The 19,379-nt window shown below is 44.3% G+C and overlaps 1 protein-coding gene across 3 annotated transcripts in view; it reads right to left on the bottom strand.

Annotated features, from left to right (window-relative positions):
* RPTOR (regulatory associated protein of MTOR complex 1) overlaps positions 1-19,379 on the bottom strand; it is a 290,490-nt gene that overhangs the window by 32,433 nt on the left and 238,678 nt on the right. For all 3 annotated transcript variants that reach the window (XM_075071909.1, XM_032797289.2, XM_032797288.2), the window contains 3 exons: positions 6,673-6,778; positions 1,806-1,920; positions 739-863 (listed from right to left, as the gene is read on the bottom strand). In XM_075071909.1, the coding sequence (XP_074928010.1) occupies positions 739-863; positions 1,806-1,920; positions 6,673-6,778 (346 nt within the window). The remainder of the gene's footprint in view (positions 1-738; positions 864-1,805; positions 1,921-6,672; positions 6,779-19,379) is intronic.

A 19,379-nucleotide genomic window follows, 5' to 3' on the forward strand; every position in this document is an offset into this window, starting at 1 on the left:
CATAACTGCACACTTCAGCACTGACTTTGAACAACAATTGAAACACTCAGACCGTTAGATTTACAACAGTTCCCTAGAAGAAGTAAATCCCTCTCACAGCTCCAGAGGCCGAAGAATGGAAAAAGCAGTACTTTGTGCTATCCTGCAATAGGGCAATCTATAGAAGTTCTTTTCCCAGGTGATTTGTCAGGGACAGGGAAGAGACTTGCAGAGAAATTTGGAGCCATTTGAGAAATTATAATGGAAAACAATATACAGGCAGGCCATGCCCACTCTACAGCTAAACCTGTGTTAGTAACAATATTTGACAGCATAGTTGTAGCATGGTTTCCCTGTCTGCTGTGGACAGGATTTTCTTCCCATTAAAAACAGTGCTGACTGAAATTGTGTTGCCTCCACGGGTCATCTATACAATAAGGTTGTAACATGGTTTGTAACTGTGCTGGGCGAGGACTCAACACAATTCATCAAATGAATCAGGCAGCAAACGAGATTGAAAATGATACCAAGAAGTGTTTAGTGCATCAAGTTCAACTCAAAACAGTTAAATTATTCAAACCTGCTAGCCATAAACTTCTCCCAGGAGCCTCCCAGGCTTGGAATTCCCATGGAAGGGTGAATGGACTATCCCCATAAAGGGGAGGAGAGGGCTCAGAACATCTCACATGCATCTGAAGCCTGTAAATGCTCCCTCCCTCTCTTGCCCTTTGACCATTTGGTGACTGAGGCTGAACTCACCTGTGGCAGTCAGGAGCAGAGAGCAGTCTTGTCCATTCAGGTATTCCATTGCTGTGATCCTGGTGTAGCGAGGGTTCCCATTGTGGAAATAGTCCAGTTTCTCCCCCTTCTCCCAATCCCAAAAACTGGGAAAGGTAGCGGAATATCAGGTCAGATCTGCATTCACTGCACAAGCCATAAAAAGCAGCTTTCCCACTAAAGGTTACATGCACTGGGTACCAATTTAATTTGTTTTTCTCCTTAAGAGTATTGAGTGTCTTTTTATTAAAGCCTTTCTATAACATCTCCGGCTTCTGCAGAGGAAGTAATAAGATTAATATCCTAACCTGTTACAAATCTAGTTATAATGAGGATCCTCTGCCTACTGACACAAAAGGCTACCTTATTTGTTTAACACAGGAGAGATGCAGACTTCAAAACCATCACATACTGCACCTAAGAGAAGCCTAAGTCTCTAGGGGGCTTTCCATGTCCAGCCACCATGAGTGGGACCATGCAGGGGACAGGTGTTCAGCCCGAGGCGGGGTGAATTGTGTGTTGCTCTGGAACAGGGCCAGCTTTAGGCCGATTCACTCAATTCCCCTGATTTGGGCCCCGCGCCACCACCTTTTTAATCTTTACTCACCTGGTGGTGCTCCAGGGGTCGTTGGCAACGTTTTGGTGGCGGGCCCTTCACTTGCTCTGGGTCTTCGGCTGCATTTCAGCGGCGGGTCCTTGAGTGCTGCGGAAGACCCGGAGCAAGTGACGGACCTGCTGCTGAAGTGCGGCCGAAGACCCGGAGCACAGCCTGGTGAGTACGAATCAGGCTCTGCACTTGTTAAAGCCAGCCCTGCTCTGGACAGCACTACCAACAATGGTGCCAGCTGCAGAAGGAGCCCTACCCGACCCATCAGCTGGAAGGAGAATAGCTATGGAAGTGGATGGGAGGAATACGAGAACAAGCATATCATCCCCCCAACAAAGAATTCAGAGCACTTGGTATCCATCATTGTGGCTAACAGTCCTTACATGTGCAGTCATGACCCTGGAAGCCAATCCCTTAGGATCAGAAAGACAGAAACTCTTACCAGATGCTGTCTTTATCAGCTACTGCTATACATGGTGTGAATGGATGGAACTTCACCACGGAAGGAACACCTGGATTCCTGTTCAGAAAGATTTGATCATCTAGCCGTGAAATACCTGGGGGGAGAGGGAGGAGGGGGGAGAAGGGCACAGGGAGGGGGGAAATGAGAGAAAACCCAGACTCAGTACCTGGGAATCAAACCACAAAAACGATATTGCTCTCTAATTTCTGTTCAATCCTCAACCCACCCTCCTATCCTTCTAAGCTTTACACTTGGCCAGTTCCTTTGTCCCACCAGACTTTGTGCCATCTTTCACACCACCCCTTACTCCGAACTAGCATATGCCAAACCCTCATTATTTCCTACCTCCCAAAGCCTCTATAACCATAACCTATCTGGTGATCAGGAGTCCCTTCGGGATGCTGATCTACTGGTCTAGCAAAACTCTTTTGCGTAGCAGCACCAGACACCGATGGTGCTACATAAACAATAATAGTTTACAGTGTTCTCTCCCTAAACTAGAATCCTTCACTCTTGCCATGTTGCTCAGAGACCTAAAACTGTTGGCCTCCCCAAACTGGCCTATTTGGGGCTGAATCTCTTCCTCCCCACCCCACTAGAGAAGAAAAATGCCACCTAGGAAGAGCCTATCCCGGAGATGCTTAGTCAGTGAGCTCTCTCCCGGACATGGGAGCTCATATCCTCTGTGAGACCGAGAAGCTGCATAGCTCTTCTCACTGTTTCGCACTCCTGAAGTTATAGTTGGGCATCTCTGGCAAATTTTAAACTGGATGAAAGCTTTTCTCCACCAGACAGTGAACGTCAGCACTGTTCAGAACAGTCTAGCAAGGGGGGTAGGTGTTTGCAGGCTCAGATCTCACATCTGGCCTTCGGTTTGTATCCACTGATGACACTGCTGTAATAGAGGGCTCCCAAGTCCAGAAGTGTCGTGAAATGATCCATGTCTATATCACTGTTGTAAAATGTTGAGGGAGCTTTGTGGTAAACATCTATCCCAAATCTGGACCTTAGCGTACAAAATCTGGGTGCTTACTGTGAACCTCCCCAAGCTTATACCCAGCTTGGATCTTATTTCGCTGCCACCAGATAGTATTGAGGCTACTATCAGCCTGGGTTCCCCCAAATTCCATTGGGGGACCCCCTCTCTGGCTCCCCAAACTTTCCCTGGGAGGACCCCCAAGACTCAGAAGTATGAGCTACCGCAAAAGAATGATCTCCCCTCCCTTCTCCCTCTCTCTCCGTTGTTCCCGCCTGAGCAAGCAGAGGGATTGAGGCAATCTCTTTACATCCAATACCAAGAAACTTGTCTCCGTCTCTCAAAGAGACAAGCTTAAGCACCAGGGAACAGGGCTGATTCTCTCTCTCTTTCTTTCCCCGTAACTTTTCCCCGCCCTGGACAATAGGAAAGTAACCCACAGAGCATGGGCTTTTCCCTTCCTCCCCCCCAGCCTGTCACAGAGTAACAGAGCTCCGGGCACAGAAATTTCTCTCCCTTTTGCCTCACTAGGAAAAGAAACTCCCACAAGTTTTAAAAAGAAACTTTATATAAAAAAAAGAAAGAACTTACATATACTACACTCTGCATTAAGAACCCAATTACGGGATATGGCTTATAAGAAAATAGGAATAAACAGTTCTGATTTAAAAGACAGCCCAATTAAACCAGTCCAAAAACTTAACACCCATGTAAATACAAATCAAAGCACATCACAGCCGATTACTTTGGTTCCTTTGTACTCACACTTGATAAGTAATATTTGAAAGAAGATGGAGTTAGAAAAAGCTGTTTACTCACAGCCGAGGGAAAACAAAAAGACCCAGAACAAAGCCAAAACCCTCCAGAGGTTCCCACCCTTACTTTTAAAAATCCGGTTTCCTGATTGGTCCTCTGCTCAGGTGTTTGGTTCCCTTTGTAAACCCTTTACAGTAAAAGAAAATTAACCCTTACCTTACCTATCTACTTATGACAAGCTTCCATAGGAAAGGGGCCAAATCCTAATGGGAAATTCTCACAAAAGCCTGAAACACTGCCAGTTGTTTACACGTCAAGCTGCTAAATATTCTGGGCTCTGGTATGTGGAATCTCTCACGATCGTTTCACAAAGGTTTTATTTATGCAGGCAGAGTTACACAGTGTGTGACTGTAGGATTTCTGACTTTGGGAATCATCATCAGGATAATCATGGTGGCATCATAAGTCATTGCAAAATTTCTGAAAACCTAAATGATTACAAGGTAAGAATCCAAATCATTGCCAACGTATGCGGCTATATCCACTCCACCTTAGGTCCTAGTAATATCACCAAGGGTTGTGGCTGAAATGCAGAATCCTGAGCTGACAGGTTGTCAGCAGATATAGACTTTGAGATAGTTTGTTTTACAATGCATTGATTTAAGTCTATTTTAATTTGTTGTTAATATTTGCGATCTTGGGTGTGTGATTTTTACAAATATTTTGCATTTCATTGTCACAGTCTGGATGACAGAATCTAAACCTGTCCATGAAGAGATTCAAGCCCATCAGGCTGACACCAACCCCCTCCTTTGTACTATCTGTGTTCAGAAAAGGTTCCTGACTCATCCCCTGCACTTTCCTGGTTTATGATATTCTGCCGTGGTAGACACCAGGCCATCCATTGTATAAGACTCAGGCCTGCCAGTGCTCCAGCTGCACATGAGAAACAGTCTCAGACAGCATCTTGCTCAGCAGATTAATGTTTCACACTGATTCTCTCCTTGCCAGCATCTCATATGAGAAAAACACCCAAAACTTTTTCTTCCATGGTGAAGTATCTTTTGAACACGCAGCCACACACAGAACCACAGCAGAGGGGAATGACACAGATCCAACCCCCACTACTCACTAGCTAAGCAAGCTACAGAATGAGTAATAGTATCAGGTCTCATCATAGCTACATAAATTCCAGAGGCCACTTTAGTGGGCTAAGCTGAATTCAAATACATTAAAAAAACATCCTAGCCTGACTGCCACTTTGTAAATGCATAACGAGTTACAAATAAGCAAGATCAGCTTTCAGCAGAGCCTAAATATATGTTAATGAAATATGATCCAAGGCATATTAGAGGAACAGCCGTAAGTGTAAACGAGGCTGTACACAAAAGTGCTAAAAAATATAATGGGATATGAGGCATAAACAATCATCTCTGGAGCTCGGTGGAGTGGGGGAATTCTGGAGTCATTCAGATGCCTGCTAAACATCTAGAGGACAAGACATCATTCACCTTTGCAAAACAAGCTGGTTTGGCATGACTGTAACCTGAGTAGCATTTAATATACATCAAAAACCCTGACTGTGCCCTTTAGGCACGTGGGGACTCTGAAATTTAACCTGCCACCCCTTGGAAAATGTAACTCACAATATCATCAGAACTTACAGGACAGGAAGAAAAGGCCAAAACAGTAAATCAATAGTATCTGTTAAGGGCCTCTAAATTACCCATTTTGTGCTGGACACTTCAGTACTTGCGGACAAGCCATCTCTGACGGGCAGAGCTACTGAAAAGCCCAGTTGCTGACTTTCAGGGCCAAGGCTTCAGGGCGAACACATGCATTTAAAATTGTGACCTTTGTCAATTCTTTTAAGCAGGAAAACCCATTCTTATGGCAGGTTCTCTTTTTCTCAAAAATCTCATCTCTTATTCCTTCCCACTCCAAGTTCAACTCAGATGGTTACATAAAAGGATGACCATTTTGGGCTGACGTCGCTACATATGCCTATACTCCTTAGATGATAACATTGCATTTAGGTTTTCAGAGGGAAAGGAGAACGTCTACACTCACCACAAGTGGGTCAATCCCCTGAACAGGAGTAATTACTACCAGAAAATGAAGCCCTGTAAGCTTCAAGATAAATCACCTCTAGGGAAACACTTCACAGCTGAACAAGCTCCTACTCCCCTAATGGGACCCATGAAAAAGCCCAGTGACTATTAAACACGCTGGTCTCACAAAGACTTGGCATAGTTTATTGTTATTTATTCTTTGTATTACAGGAGTGCTTACAGGCCCTGGCTGTAGGGGGAGATTTTGGCAAACCAGTGAAGCGCCTGAAACCACTATGGCTTATTGCTAAAAGCAGCCAAGTCAGCAGGCCATAAAGTGGCCATGTAGCAAACTCAGTTTGACCAAGGCAGGAGGGGAGGGAGTTTTGGGTGCCACAGAAAGGACAGCTAGACCCCACGTCCTTCCTGATAAGAACTGTGTTGAAGTTCCTGATTCTTGCTCTTCTAAAATGCATGTATGTCTACTGGGGCCTCAAGGCTGCAAACTCTGGGAAAACCTCACACCTGGTTAATCAATAATCAGAAGGAAGCCTCTTGCTTGACCATTGAAACTACTTGCTTAACAAGTTTTCTTTAAGGGACATGGCATTCTATTACTAATGTATAAATAAGGGGGAAAAGTTTGAGGTAGGGGGACTCTTCAGGACTGGACTCTCCCTCTGGATGCATCTTGTGTTTCCCACCAGCAGATGGGCTGCCACTGTGCCACTCGAGAGCCACACTCAGCTTTGGTAATTATCGAGGGTTGGGGGTGTTTTACTAACTTGTTGCAGATGTGAGTAAGTGCTTGAGACTAAGTAAAGTTTAGCTTTAAGTGAAAGCACTCTCGTGTTGTCCTGTTTGTGCAGCCATCTATCGGTCGGACAGCCGTGTCTGCCCTGATTTATTTCCTGACACCACCTTGCACAGAGTAAAAGTCACCAAGAGCTCTGGGTTGAAAGAACCCCAGGTAACACAGCTAAGCCCAGTGGTGGGTGGGAAGAAGGGGGCATAATGCTAGCTGCGGTACATGAGAAAAGTGTCTGAGAAGCAGAGCACTCACCCTTCTGGATGATCTTCTGTGCTTGCTTTCTGACGCGGGTGTTGCGTAGAAAACGCCACTCCCTCTCTTTGCGGATCTGGCTCTCCAAATCATGCTCTTCTGGAATCTTCCAATAAATTGAAACATTAATAAAACAAAACCACAGTAGCTGTAACTATCCAAACCCAACTCTCTCTCTCTCTCACACGCCAGCCAGAATCAGAGATTCTTCAACACATGCAACCCTACATCCAGCTGCCGACAGCAAATGGAAAGAGCACACAGGACCATATGAATTTAAATATTTGAGCATCTTTTTGATTGGATTCTTCTCATTGTTAGTAACCTTTTCCCTTTGTCCCTCTCCTTGACAGGTGTCTTGTATTTTGTCTCATCTTATTTATTTGTATTATAATGGTAACAATTACACTCTCTGAGGAGTCTCTGCAGGCAGACTGTCTTTCACTGGGCATACCACAGAAAAGGCAGGGAACTGGTCAGCCTGGAAACACCCGGTCAGAAAGAGGAGAGACGCAGATTGCCACCCAAGAGAGCTGATGGCCAGGGAGTTGGAAGCCTGACAGTGGATGTTGTTGTTGGACCACAATTGGGAAATATAAGTGCAGTTGCCCTAAATTATGACACCAGGTAGCCCCTACAATGAACCCATAGACAAATTGCACCTTACAAAACTATCCCAGAGCCAACCCAACTACTTTCCTCTGTCTAAATACAATATAACTTATTTTGCAACTCATCAAAGCAGCATAAAACATTTCAGAGCAATGTATAAAGAAAGAATGGAGCTCTCACATAGGCGAAAAGTTTAACCCTTGTATAAAAATCTTCCTTTCATTGTCTAGAACTGACAAGAGGTGAAAGATCATATTAAGTATTTTATTTTTAAATCTCAAGGTTTTCAGGTTATCAGTGCAGCACTGACTGACAAACTGAAGGAGTGTTTTAGCTTCCCTTACTGGAACACGACAGCTTGCAAGGAAATTCTGTAACCCCTTATCTTCTCATCTTAATTACACACCAGTAGAGCTGGGCTGGAAATGATTTTCCTGCCCCAGGAACATTTTTGAGAATGCCATTCCCAGCACCCCCTCATTCTGCATAGGGCTGACACCGAGATCTTTTGACGTTTTTCTTTTTCAACAAACACAACACACCTAGAGCCAGGCTGCAACCCAGAGGAGCCAAGAGGCCAGTAGTTAAGACACGCTTGGAATGTGGGAGACCCAGGTGCAATGCCCTGCTCTGCCTGCATCAGACCAGAGGCTAGAACCTGGGTCTCCCATATCCCAGGAGAGTAGCCTGACCACAGAACGGTTGGCTATTCTGGAGTATTTCTGTCTCTCTCTCTTACCTTACCTGTCAAAAGTTTCACTGAAACTGGTACCTTCCCACAAGAAGTTTCAGTTTTGTCAAATCAGCAATTTCTAACAAAAACCATTTTGAGGGAAAATCCCACACCAGCTCGAGACACAAATCACTTTTTTGCCCAGGATAAATGGTGTCTACACTAGGAAGGCTTGTTGATATAGTTATGCTGCAATGAGCGTTATTGGGTTGTGTATTTTTAAATATGAATAAGCCAAAGCACCTTTGAATTTAAAGGCACAAGAAATTCCTTTTATAAAAATACCAATGAACGATGCACTAAATGTTTTATTCAGAACTGTGATATTAAAACAGTAAATACAGCAGGTAAAGGGCTTTGTCCCTTTCAAAATTTCCTTTCTTCCCATCCTCCTCTTAAAAACCATTATCCATAGCAAGGTACAGATTTAATAAAGATGGAGACTGGGATGACCAGTATGCAGTGTGCACTGCCATGTGAGAGTCCCAGACTCGATACCAGTTCTGGTCCATGTTTATGGAGCAGCATGCTCAGCTGCTGGGGCTAAGAGTGTCCCCCTCTTTCAGAGCTCTAGAACAGAGTTCTGCAGCCCAGCGATCGCGAGGGAGCCTCAGGAAGGGATTGGCGGCATGCAGGCCCCTCCCACACAGGCATTGTAGAAGAAACAAGTGAAAGGGACAAAGATGATTTTTCTGCCATTTGAAGCACCCTGGCTCACAAAAGTTTGAGAACCACTGCTCTAGAACCACCCCTCTGGGCAATTAAAAAGCTGCAACGGGGGGCTCTGATGGGAATTACACTCAGTGTATGTCAATGAAAAGGATAATTGCTGCTCAGGAACGGGTATTTCTTGGGAGGGGGAGCAGGAGATGGGGTAAGCCCTCCCAGACCCCCATTTTTTTTCCTAATGAAAAAGAACTTAAATCGCCTGACATTACTATGCGCAGTGTGTTCAAAACATCTCACACATTGGAAAGGACTCATAACAATAATTATTGGGCTGGACTGCCTTTTCTTTTTTAAAAAAACACCCAAGTTTCATTTTGCAGCTATCTAGGGTTTATTAGAAAGGAAATGACAAATGACCAAGCATGCAAAGCAATAAACAAACCCAGGATAAAATGCATCAAAGCATATTCAAGAGCAGAGATATTACACTTTAATGAAAATCCAGTTTCTGTGGGAATAAATTGGAGTAAGATCTAAAGGCCGTCTCAAGCAGGAAGGGGCAGGGGCATGCACAGAATTCTAACTCTGTCCATGGGCATCCTGCAGCTCTCTCAGACTCGGAGTAGGAACTGTGTGTCTGTGGGGAAGCTACTGTCCCCTCCCCTGACAAGATATGGTGTGTGCAGGGCTCAAAGATGGGGCAGCAGATTAAGGGAGCATCTGGGCTTTGCAGCTCTGAAGAAAATGGATTCAGCACTTCCAATGACAATAGGTAGAAAGGTAATGGAGAACCAGCCCAAAATGAGCTCTCTGGCAGTGACAAGGTAGTGAGGTCATATCTTTTATGGGATCAACTTCTGTTGGTGAAAGAAAAGTGTTCCAGCCACACTGAGCTTTTCCTCAGGCCTGTGTTAGCTCAGAAGCTTGTCTCACTCTCACCAATAGGAGTGAGTCCAATAAAACAGTGGTTCTCAACCAGCGGTACATGTACTGCTGGGGGTATACACAGGTCTTCCAGGGGGTACAGCAACTCTTCTAGATATTTGCCTAGTTTTACAACAGGCTACATAAAAAGCACTAGCAAAGTCAGTACAAGCTAAAATTTCATACAATGACTTGTTTATATTGCTCTACACACTATACACTGAAATGCAAGTACAATAATTATATTATTTTACAATGATATAGTAAAAATGAGAAAGGAAGCAATTTTTCAGTAATAGTGTGATTTTTGTAAGCAAATAGTTTTTAAGTGAGGTGAAACCTGGGCATACACAAGACAAATCAGCCTCCTGAAAGGGGGACAGTCATCTGGAAAGGCTGAGAGCCACTGCAATAAAAGCTATTACCTCACTCACCTTGTTTCTCTAACATCCCATGGCTGACACGGCTACACCACCACTGCATATCTCACAGTGCTAGACACACTGTGTGCCTGCTTATGACACTGCCAGGCTCAGGGGGAAATGTCCCCCTCTGCAATCATTTTGCTGTGTGAATTGGGGGTAGAGGGAGAGCAATAGAGTTAAAGTTGCTGCATGCAGCCAGTACAAGGGAACAGAGAATGTGGCCAAAACAACTTTCCTTCCCACATCCCCATGAGGGACCTGCTGAGTAATCTCACTGAGCCACTGCAGGACTTTGGCTAACAAAAATAATAAAGTACTCAGATGAGCTCTTAGCATGCGCACGTAACTGGGGAACTCCTGGATTACAATACAAATGTGAGTGAGCAAGTGTATGAGCGAGACTTCCGCCTCCTGCCCCCTCCCCCGAGTGGTGCTGAGCACAGACTGGGAAGGAAAGGCTGAAGGTATATATTCCAGAGAACACTTGCCATCAGGTGATTGTCTAATCATTCATTCCTTTCTCCCCTTTTCCCAGCCAGTTTCCATTTAAGCTTTAGAAAATCTTCTAATAAACAAAAGCCCAGTGTTGGCTTTTGCTCAGCTCTCCTGTAAGCAGAGCTCCTAGAGGAATGTGGGTGTCTGGAATAGTGTTATGTGATTAGGATCATGACACACCACAGATTTCTAACACCTCTTGGCTGCCACTCAGAAAGAAACCAATTACAATTCTGAATCCTCCCACCGAAAAGTGCCATTCAAAAGCCAATGAAGTTGTTTTCTTTTAACGCTTTGCCTATCTCTCAATGAGTGAATCAGTATTTGGGGGTCAGGAAAAGAGGCTGACACTCTTCTACTAGAGCAAATACTACTACTGGGTGATCTATCCTGGTTCATGTTCCTGCCACAATTTTATAAAGGGTTAATCTCCTGCTGGGGCTTTGCATGACTGCCAAGATACAGTGCAGTGAAAGTGCTGAAGTTAGGGCTAGGATTATCAAGAAGGATTTGTTTATGTAATTCTCACCTTCAAGAATCCTTTTCGGCCTCTACCCTCACATTATGTCAGTATCAAACAGAATGAATACTGGCTTCTGCTCTCTTTGACATGGGGCTTCCATACAGCTGGCACACCCAAGGCTGCGCTGCATGATACATATCCAGGTTTGCACGAGTTTGGCAGAACAGCCTTTTGCCACAAGAACTTTCAGAGCTTTGAGCTAGGTCAAGTTCTCTGCAGAGATCCGAATTTCCAAAGCTGTCTGCTGTTTAACTCCCCACCAAACAATTGCAATGCAGTGTTCTCTTTGTAAATTTATTTGATAACAATAAATCAAGTCCAGTTTGATGGTTTGAAACTGAGCCAGTGATTTATAATGGAAATTAATCCCTGCATTTTCAGATCAAGGGCTATGATGCAAAGCTAAACTCATAATTTAAATGTAATCAAGATGTGCTCGCAGTCATTTTCTATGTATTCATTACAGAAATGACTGTTTTTCTTTCCCCCTGTTTATGTTAGGAAGCAGCATCCCTGCATGAAGTACTAGAATGGAACAGCAATGTCCTTCTCTTCTACCTGCAGTTGGCTCATTTTTCACTTCACTTCTTTAGCAGACTGAAGCTCCCAAAAGGCATCAGTAGCCAATCAGGGCTCTGTGTTCCTTAATGCTCCAAGAATGGCACTTCTAGAAGGAGAATGTTTTACAGAATTCCAGCCAAGAACAGTAGTATCAGAATATCAAAGTTGCTTGGTTAAGCATGAAGAAATGTCAAAAAAAGTTGCATGTGGAACCTTCTCTCTACTCTTTGTGCACAGTTACATACTATTTCTCAGTTAACACAATGCAACATAACATTTCCCTTCAAACTAAGGGCTTGTCTACATGTGCAATGTTACAGCGGCACAGCTGCAGCTAGACTGCTGTAGCTTCAGTGTAGACACTGCCTGCAGCGACGGGAGGGGTTCTCCCATCAGCATAGGTAATTCACCTCCCTGAGAGGTGGGGGCTAGGTTGAAGGAAGAATTCTTCTATTGACCTCGCAGCAGGGTTGGCCCTAGACATTTTGCCACCCCAAGCACGGCGGCATGCCGTGGGGGGCGCTCTGCCAGTTGCTGGGAGTGCGGCGGTGGCTCCAGTGGACCTCCCGCAGGCGTGCCTGCGGAGGGTCCGCTGGTGCCGCGGTTTGCTGGTCCCGCGGCTTTGGTGGCTTTCACAAAGCCGCGGGACCAGCGGACCCTTCGCAGGCACGCCTGTGGGAGGTCCACTGGAGCCACTGCCGCACTCCCAGCAACCGGCAGAGCGCCCCCCGCAGCATGCCGCCCCAAGCACGTGCTTGGTGTGCTGGGACCTGGAGCCGCCCCTACCTCGCAGTGTCTACACGGAGACTTACGTCGCTTACCTACATTGCTCAGGGTGTGGATTTTTCACACCCCCAGTGATGTAGCTGGGTTGACCTAACTTTTTAGTATAGGTCAGGCTTTAGATACCCATATGTAACTTCTCACAGTACTATGCACGACGCTGCCTACTCTAGTCAGACAGAGTCCATGAGTCGTATCACAAGTCCACAGCAAGATTATTTCATTTACACTACATATTAAGTACAATTGCAGTCTACTAGCCCACAGCAAAAGGGCAGCCCAGAAGGGAGATTGTGATTAAGGGAATCAATCTCCCTCTTGGTGTCTCTGCTGCTCCTGGGACAGAGTAAGCTGTGACAGGTGGATGCTCAGCACAGCATACGCTCATCTCCAGGTCCCTTGGGGAGGCAGGATCAAGGCTCTGCCCAGACCCTGCAGATTTGTGGGAGGGGAATGCAGTGGTAGTACATTGCACTGGCACAGAAGAGGAAGGGGAGCTTTCTGTCCCCTCTTCTGCTTTGTGCCAAAGTGCAGGATGCGCCAAGGCCCTTAACTATTAATATATATACATGACTTGGAAAGAAGGGAACTTATTAACAAAACTTCAAGGACAAAAGATATACTGGAGCAGTATACAACGAAAATACAGAAAACAGGAATGGAAGCAAATTACAAAAATGTCTATCTGAAGACAGTACATGGCAGGGCAGTGTACTGTAGATTTGCACCACGGCTTGCCATGAGGTAAGTCAGTGACACTAAGCACTCCTTATTCACATCCTACACACTATTGTTATAATCTTTGTACAAAATACACCTCGTGAGGTATCATTTGAAAAAAACAACTCACTGACCATGAATATTCTTGCGTGATATACACACCCAGTAGGTAGTTAGAGTTATGGATATATGCTGGAATTATGACTTAAGTGTGTTTAACCAGGCATGTCAAGAGGAGTTGGTAGACAAGTCTTCCAACACAGGAATGTGTATTTGATTCTGTGACCAGTCTGATCTTCAGGCAAAGACAATGAAGGCCCATTTTTAATATATTAAGTAAACAAAGCTATAGAGCTAAGAAGTGGGGGAAGAAAGGACACAGAGCTTCCTTCACCACCAGACTCCATGTCACCTTCCTCATAGCTTGAATAAACTTTACTTGTAGGGGTAACCCTGTGAAGAATCCATTTCAAAGCTTTACAGATCTATAAAGATTGGCGGCTGGACCTCCAGCGATAAGCAATCGAATCAACTGATTGAATTGGATGCTATTGTCTTATCAAAATATATAGAGTGCAGTTTTTCTGGGCGGCAATGACACACTGCTGACTAATATCACTGTGACATATATCCATTAACAATATATGAGGAAATATGGATACTTAACAACTTTATGCTTTAAAGTCTGTGGCTAAACAAGGAGAAACAAGTTCCCTCCCCGACAAGAGAGAAGGTAGCTATTTACCAATCTCCTGTGTAAATGAAGCATGGTGGAATCAAAACAATGGAAGCCCCATTTACATACAGGGGGATGGGAGGCCCACAGGAAGGGAAGAGCAGCATGAGGTACCATCAAACCTCCTGAAACAAAGTCACCGAACTCTGGAAAATATATGGAAAGACAGAAGGCATCCGTGGCTTCCATCGCTAGACAGACGACAGACAAGAAGACAAAGTCTCTGGAAACTACATATATAGGAGAGAAACCATCCTGAACAAAACCTGTTCCTTGCTAGATTAAGTTTTAAATGCATGTTTTATTTTATTTGCTTATAACTCTAACTTTACTCCTTATACTTGGCATCACCTAATCTATGTCTTATTGTTAACACATTTGTTTTATTTTTGCAATAAATCAAGTTGGTGCTATGTTTAAAAAGTCAGGGTGTATTTACCCCAGTTAATAAGCTGCAGGTACTTCTGTGTCTTTAGAGGAACAAAAAAACCATACTATTTCTCTGAACTGTTCAAGAGAGGGCTGGACACTTCAGGGCACACGCTTCTGGGAAATTTGGGCCTGGGAGTGTGTTGGGGTCCCCTTGCTGGTTGTATCCAAGGCTGGTGAAAGCCAGAGACAGAGTTGCTGAAGCAGGGCTGTCTAGCAGCACACAGACACTCAGGGTGTGGCCTGAATGCTTGTAGGCTGGTTGTAAGTGTCTCAGACTAGGTGCTACAGCAGCAAAGCACTGAAAGGCACCCAGGGTTGTGGGGCAAGTGGTGACAACCCCTCACTGGTCTGGTTTACACCCTGAATCCCATAACAAAGTCTCCAGGTTGACAACCTCCGGGGCTGTGGGAAAAAACTGCATTTTATATTGTATCATTTGAGAAATTTGTTAATATGCACACAGGGGAAGAGTTAAGGTTGTGCATCCAACCTTAACATTAATATATTCTGACTTCTCAGTGCTTAACCAAGCAACCTAAAAGATCTCAAAGAGAGATTTTCCAGGCTCTTTTTTATTATTTTTTTATGAAAGCATTCAATGCTCTCAAACTATGTGGCTCCACACCACTGGAATATCCTGTCCTGTGTACCTCATGAGATCTACACAATGGAGCACCTCTCCTGTGCATCTGAGGAAGTGTGCAGTTTTTACCCTAGAAGATTCATAGTGAACAAACCTCCTGTGAAGCTCTGCATTGCTCGTTCACTGCACACCTTACAAAATGACCGAGGAGACAGCCAAAAGCTCCTCCTGCAGAGTCTTTCCCTCATCCACCACTCATGCTTGGTAACTATTTCACAGACTAGGTAAGTTAGCTATGTATGAACACCCACTGCTGCCTCCTGTAGCTATGGGCACTACAAGTTTTGTGCTATTGCTAAAGTTTACTGGGTACTTGAAGAGTGCAACCTTCAAATGCTCAGAACTTCGTCAAATCAAAACCTGAACACTCAAAGGCATTTCTCCTCAGTGAGCAGTCACAGTCCAAAACACATCCTTCTACCGCCAGCCATTTTGGTCCTTGAGCTGTTCGAGCCCCTTGCAAAAATATTTTTCAGAAAGAATGAGGAACTAATTCTTTCCCTCCCTACCTGCCTCCTTGTATTAAGAGAAAAGAACTGATTTTGCTCAGTGCCCTTCCCCCACACTCAATCATCTCTAGTCAGATACTAAGCCCAGAAAACTTCATCTTGAATGATGAAAATGAATCCCTGAAAACAGGGGGTTAGAATGGAAACCATTATAGAACTCTCACTATCACAAATACTACCACTCTTTCTATCATGTCGGAAAAAGGATGGAACCATGGGACTGATGAAATAACCAGGTACAAATTCTGTTTATGAACACAGTTCTTTTGCGGTTCTCAGAACACCCCAATTTTTAGGGAAAAACACCCAACAAATTATTTGGGCCTAATGGATGCAGAAAGAGGCTCTGTGTATTCACATGATTGACTCTCACCTCATTTCCCCTTATATCAAATTAGTATTCACAGAGCTTCACATTCTCCTTTTTCTAAAAAAAAAAAAAAAAAGAAAAATAATTTTGTTTCATGCATGTGAAGTACTCAAGCTCAAATAATCGCTCCCCATACACAAGCCAATGTTGCTTTTTGACTGGCTGTCTACAGTGATTTATTATATTAATAAGACACCACTCTTGTGAGCAACGATCCTAGAAAATAGACAAATGTTTTTAATAAGCATTGAGAGACAAAACACTACCCATTTTTAAATGGCACTATCAGCCCCAATTCTCTCTCTCTCTTTCTTTCCCTTTATAAACTTACTTACCATTTTCTGCACTTAGAAATGAGACGCTGAAACTCATCTTGACCACAGCCAATTTTTATATAAAGCCCAAAAGCTTGAAGTTTAATCTGGCAACTAAACCCCAAAGGTCAGAAATATTTCCCAATATATTACTGGCTTTGCTGCTGCTGTTGTTAAGAGAAAATTACTTACACTAGCAGTAGAGCTGATGAAGCACTGAACCAATGATTTTATTTCCTCTTAGTGATTCACATAAAAAAAATTTAAGATACTTGAAAACCTGCCTACAGTGTAACTAGTTTCATAAAACACAGACACAGCCAATTAGCTCACACTGTTACCATGAATTGATATTTAAAAAACAAAACAAACCATGTGCTTCAAGAATGAGCAGTAATGGATGCCTCATTGTTATTGTTTAGGATGGGAGGAATTTCCTACATGTGAAATACAATTTTTTCATCTACTAGAAAAACATAAATAACCAGTAGATGTTTATATAAGTATGCACCCAGCAGTATTCCTCTGATTCCTTTCCTGTTAGAGCACCATTGTATTATTGGTTTGTGTGACAGACACACACTGTAATTCAATGGCAAAAAAACAAAGTAATTAAGAGGTATGGTTGCTTGGTGATATGCTGTTCCCCTGCAGAACATTTGAGTTGAGCAAAACAAACTTCTGAAAAGTAAGAAATGCACAGGTAAGGTCTTCCATGCAACCTTAACTCTGCTCTTCTTCAGCAATCCCCCTATACACCTCTTAACAAACACACCCCTTACTCTTCTATCCCACAGCTGCTGAAATGTACAAGCTCTGCACCTCCTTTTACAACCTGTTCACTCTCACCCACAGGATTTCATTTAACACAATTAAAAGACAAAAAGGACAAAATAACTGCAAAGGTTACTCATGACATCTTCCCTCTACCCTCTTTGAGCAATGGATTAATACATACATACTCACAGTGATCCTTGGCAACACAAGTTTCAGGAGCTTCCAGATCCTGGTGTACGTACACGTGTGTACACACACACACATACACAGAGCTAGCTCCCCAGAAAGAATACCACACATTACAATTTAAAAAACATTTCACAACGTTTTACAAATCCCTCACACTTACCTGTAGGATATCATCTCGACTACACTTTCACTTAATCAGCTTTAACACGTTAGAATGCTCTAATATCTCACCTCACTGCTGATAATATCCTTGGTAATAAAAGCCCTGTGCCCTGCTACTGACACAACCTACACAGAAATGACGCATACTAAAGGTACATATGCACCTCTTCCCTTTGCTCTCACACACGAGGATGCAAAACATAGACCACCTCATATCACAATTACAGCTCTGTTACACACCCCAAAATAATCCACAGAGCTCACACACACAGTTCTACCAAGCAGAGATAACTATTGCCTCTGCCATTCAGTGCAGCTACACCTGACACTGACCATGCTCGCGTTACCTGGAGTGCATGCAGGTAATAAATGCTTAAATTGCTCTCCTATTCCAGCTTGCTACTGACAATTCCCTTTCTACTAAACCCTGGTGCTCTGCTCTTTATATAATATACACAATTCTGCACACTGCATTGTGCAGGTACACGTCGCTCCTTTCCCTTGCTCACACACTGGAGGGTGCAAAACATAGATCCTCTCATATCACAGTCACAGCTCTGTCACATATATCAAAGTAACCCACATGTCCTATCACAACTAACCCTTTACCATGCAGGCCCAGCTTCTGTCTCCACCAGTTAGAGTGGGACACCTAACACCCTGACTGCATTAGAGTGTCTACAAATAATTCCCAGGGGTTTCGCCCAGCTCCAGGGAAGAGAGGGAATGAGGAATTGCCAAACTCCCCCCGACACCTTGTCCTTTAATTGCGTTAAATGGAATCCTGTGGGTGAGAGTGAATGGGCTGTAAAAGGAGGTGCAGATCTCATACATTTCAGCCATGGTGGGACCGGCAAAGCAAAGGTATATATGTTAACAAGCACCCAGGGGCACTGTGGAAAGAGAGTAGAGTTAAGGTGTAACCTTACCTGCGCATTTCCTAGTTTTCAGAAGTCTGAGTTTTGCTCAAACTTGTCTGCCAGGGGACGACGTACCAGCAAGGGGGCTATGTACTAGCAAGCAACCGTAACTCTGTACTAACAGATATGTTTGCTACTGAATTTCCTATTTTTTTGAACAGGAAAGATATGCTGTTGGGAGGAGTTGGTAATCATTTAGACAGCTATGCATATCATGTCCTGGAATTTGCATACTGAGCCAGCCAGCCAGCCAGCCAGTCTGCACTACTCCCCCACACTCCCATTACCTGGGCCCCACCTGTCCTGCTTTGGCCTACCTCCCCACCCATGCTCTTGACCCGCTCACTGCATTCCCCTATCCATCCTGGCTCCCTCCTCACTACGGTATCCAGGAGCCCTCGACCAGAAGCAGGGAACGCATATCCCTGAAATCTTCACTCCCTGGCATACAAACATTTCTACTGCCATTACTTCTTCCCTCTTACAAACCGAGTCACATCTGGTGCCTAGAGCAAAGGACAATTATGTTACAGTGGAATGGCGTTCCTGGTTATGTTCCACAATGGCTGGAGGCTGGAGTTTGTGTCAGCTGGTGAGAGAAATCACAGACAAGGTTTCTGCTCCAAAATACCGACAGCTTAACGCTTGAAAGATCCTCTGAGACCTAACCAATAGATAAGGCCCTACCACATTCACAGTCCACTTTGGTCAATTTCATGGTTATAGGATTTAAAAAATCGTAAATGTCATGATTTCAGCTATTTCAATCTGAAATTTCACAGTGTTGTAATTGTAGGAGTCCGGACCCAAAGAGAAGTTGTGGGGGAGGGGGCTCGCAAGGTTATTGTAGGGAGGAATTGTGGTACTGCTACCCTTATTTCTGCGCTGCTGCTGGCAGCGGTGCTGCCTCTGAGCTGGGCTGGGCAGCTGGAGAGTGGCAGTTGCTGGCCAGGAGCTCAGCTCTGAAGGCAGAACCGCTGCCAGCAGCAGCGCTGCAGAAGTAAGGATGGCCTGGTATGGTATTGCCACCTTTACTTCTGCACTGCTGCCTGCAGAGCTGGGCAGGTGGAGCACAGCGGCTGCTGGCTGGGATCCCAGCTCTAAAGGCAGAGCCGCCGCCAGCAGCAGCGGTGCAGAAGTAAGGATGGTCTAGTATGGTATTAGCAGCAGAGAATCCTGTGGCACCTTATAGACTAACAGACGTTTTGGA

This window comes from Chelonoidis abingdonii, chromosome 13 (genome assembly GCF_003597395.2).
Source record: "Chelonoidis abingdonii isolate Lonesome George chromosome 13, CheloAbing_2.0, whole genome shotgun sequence".
NCBI lineage: Eukaryota > Metazoa > Chordata > Testudines > Testudinidae > Chelonoidis > Chelonoidis abingdonii.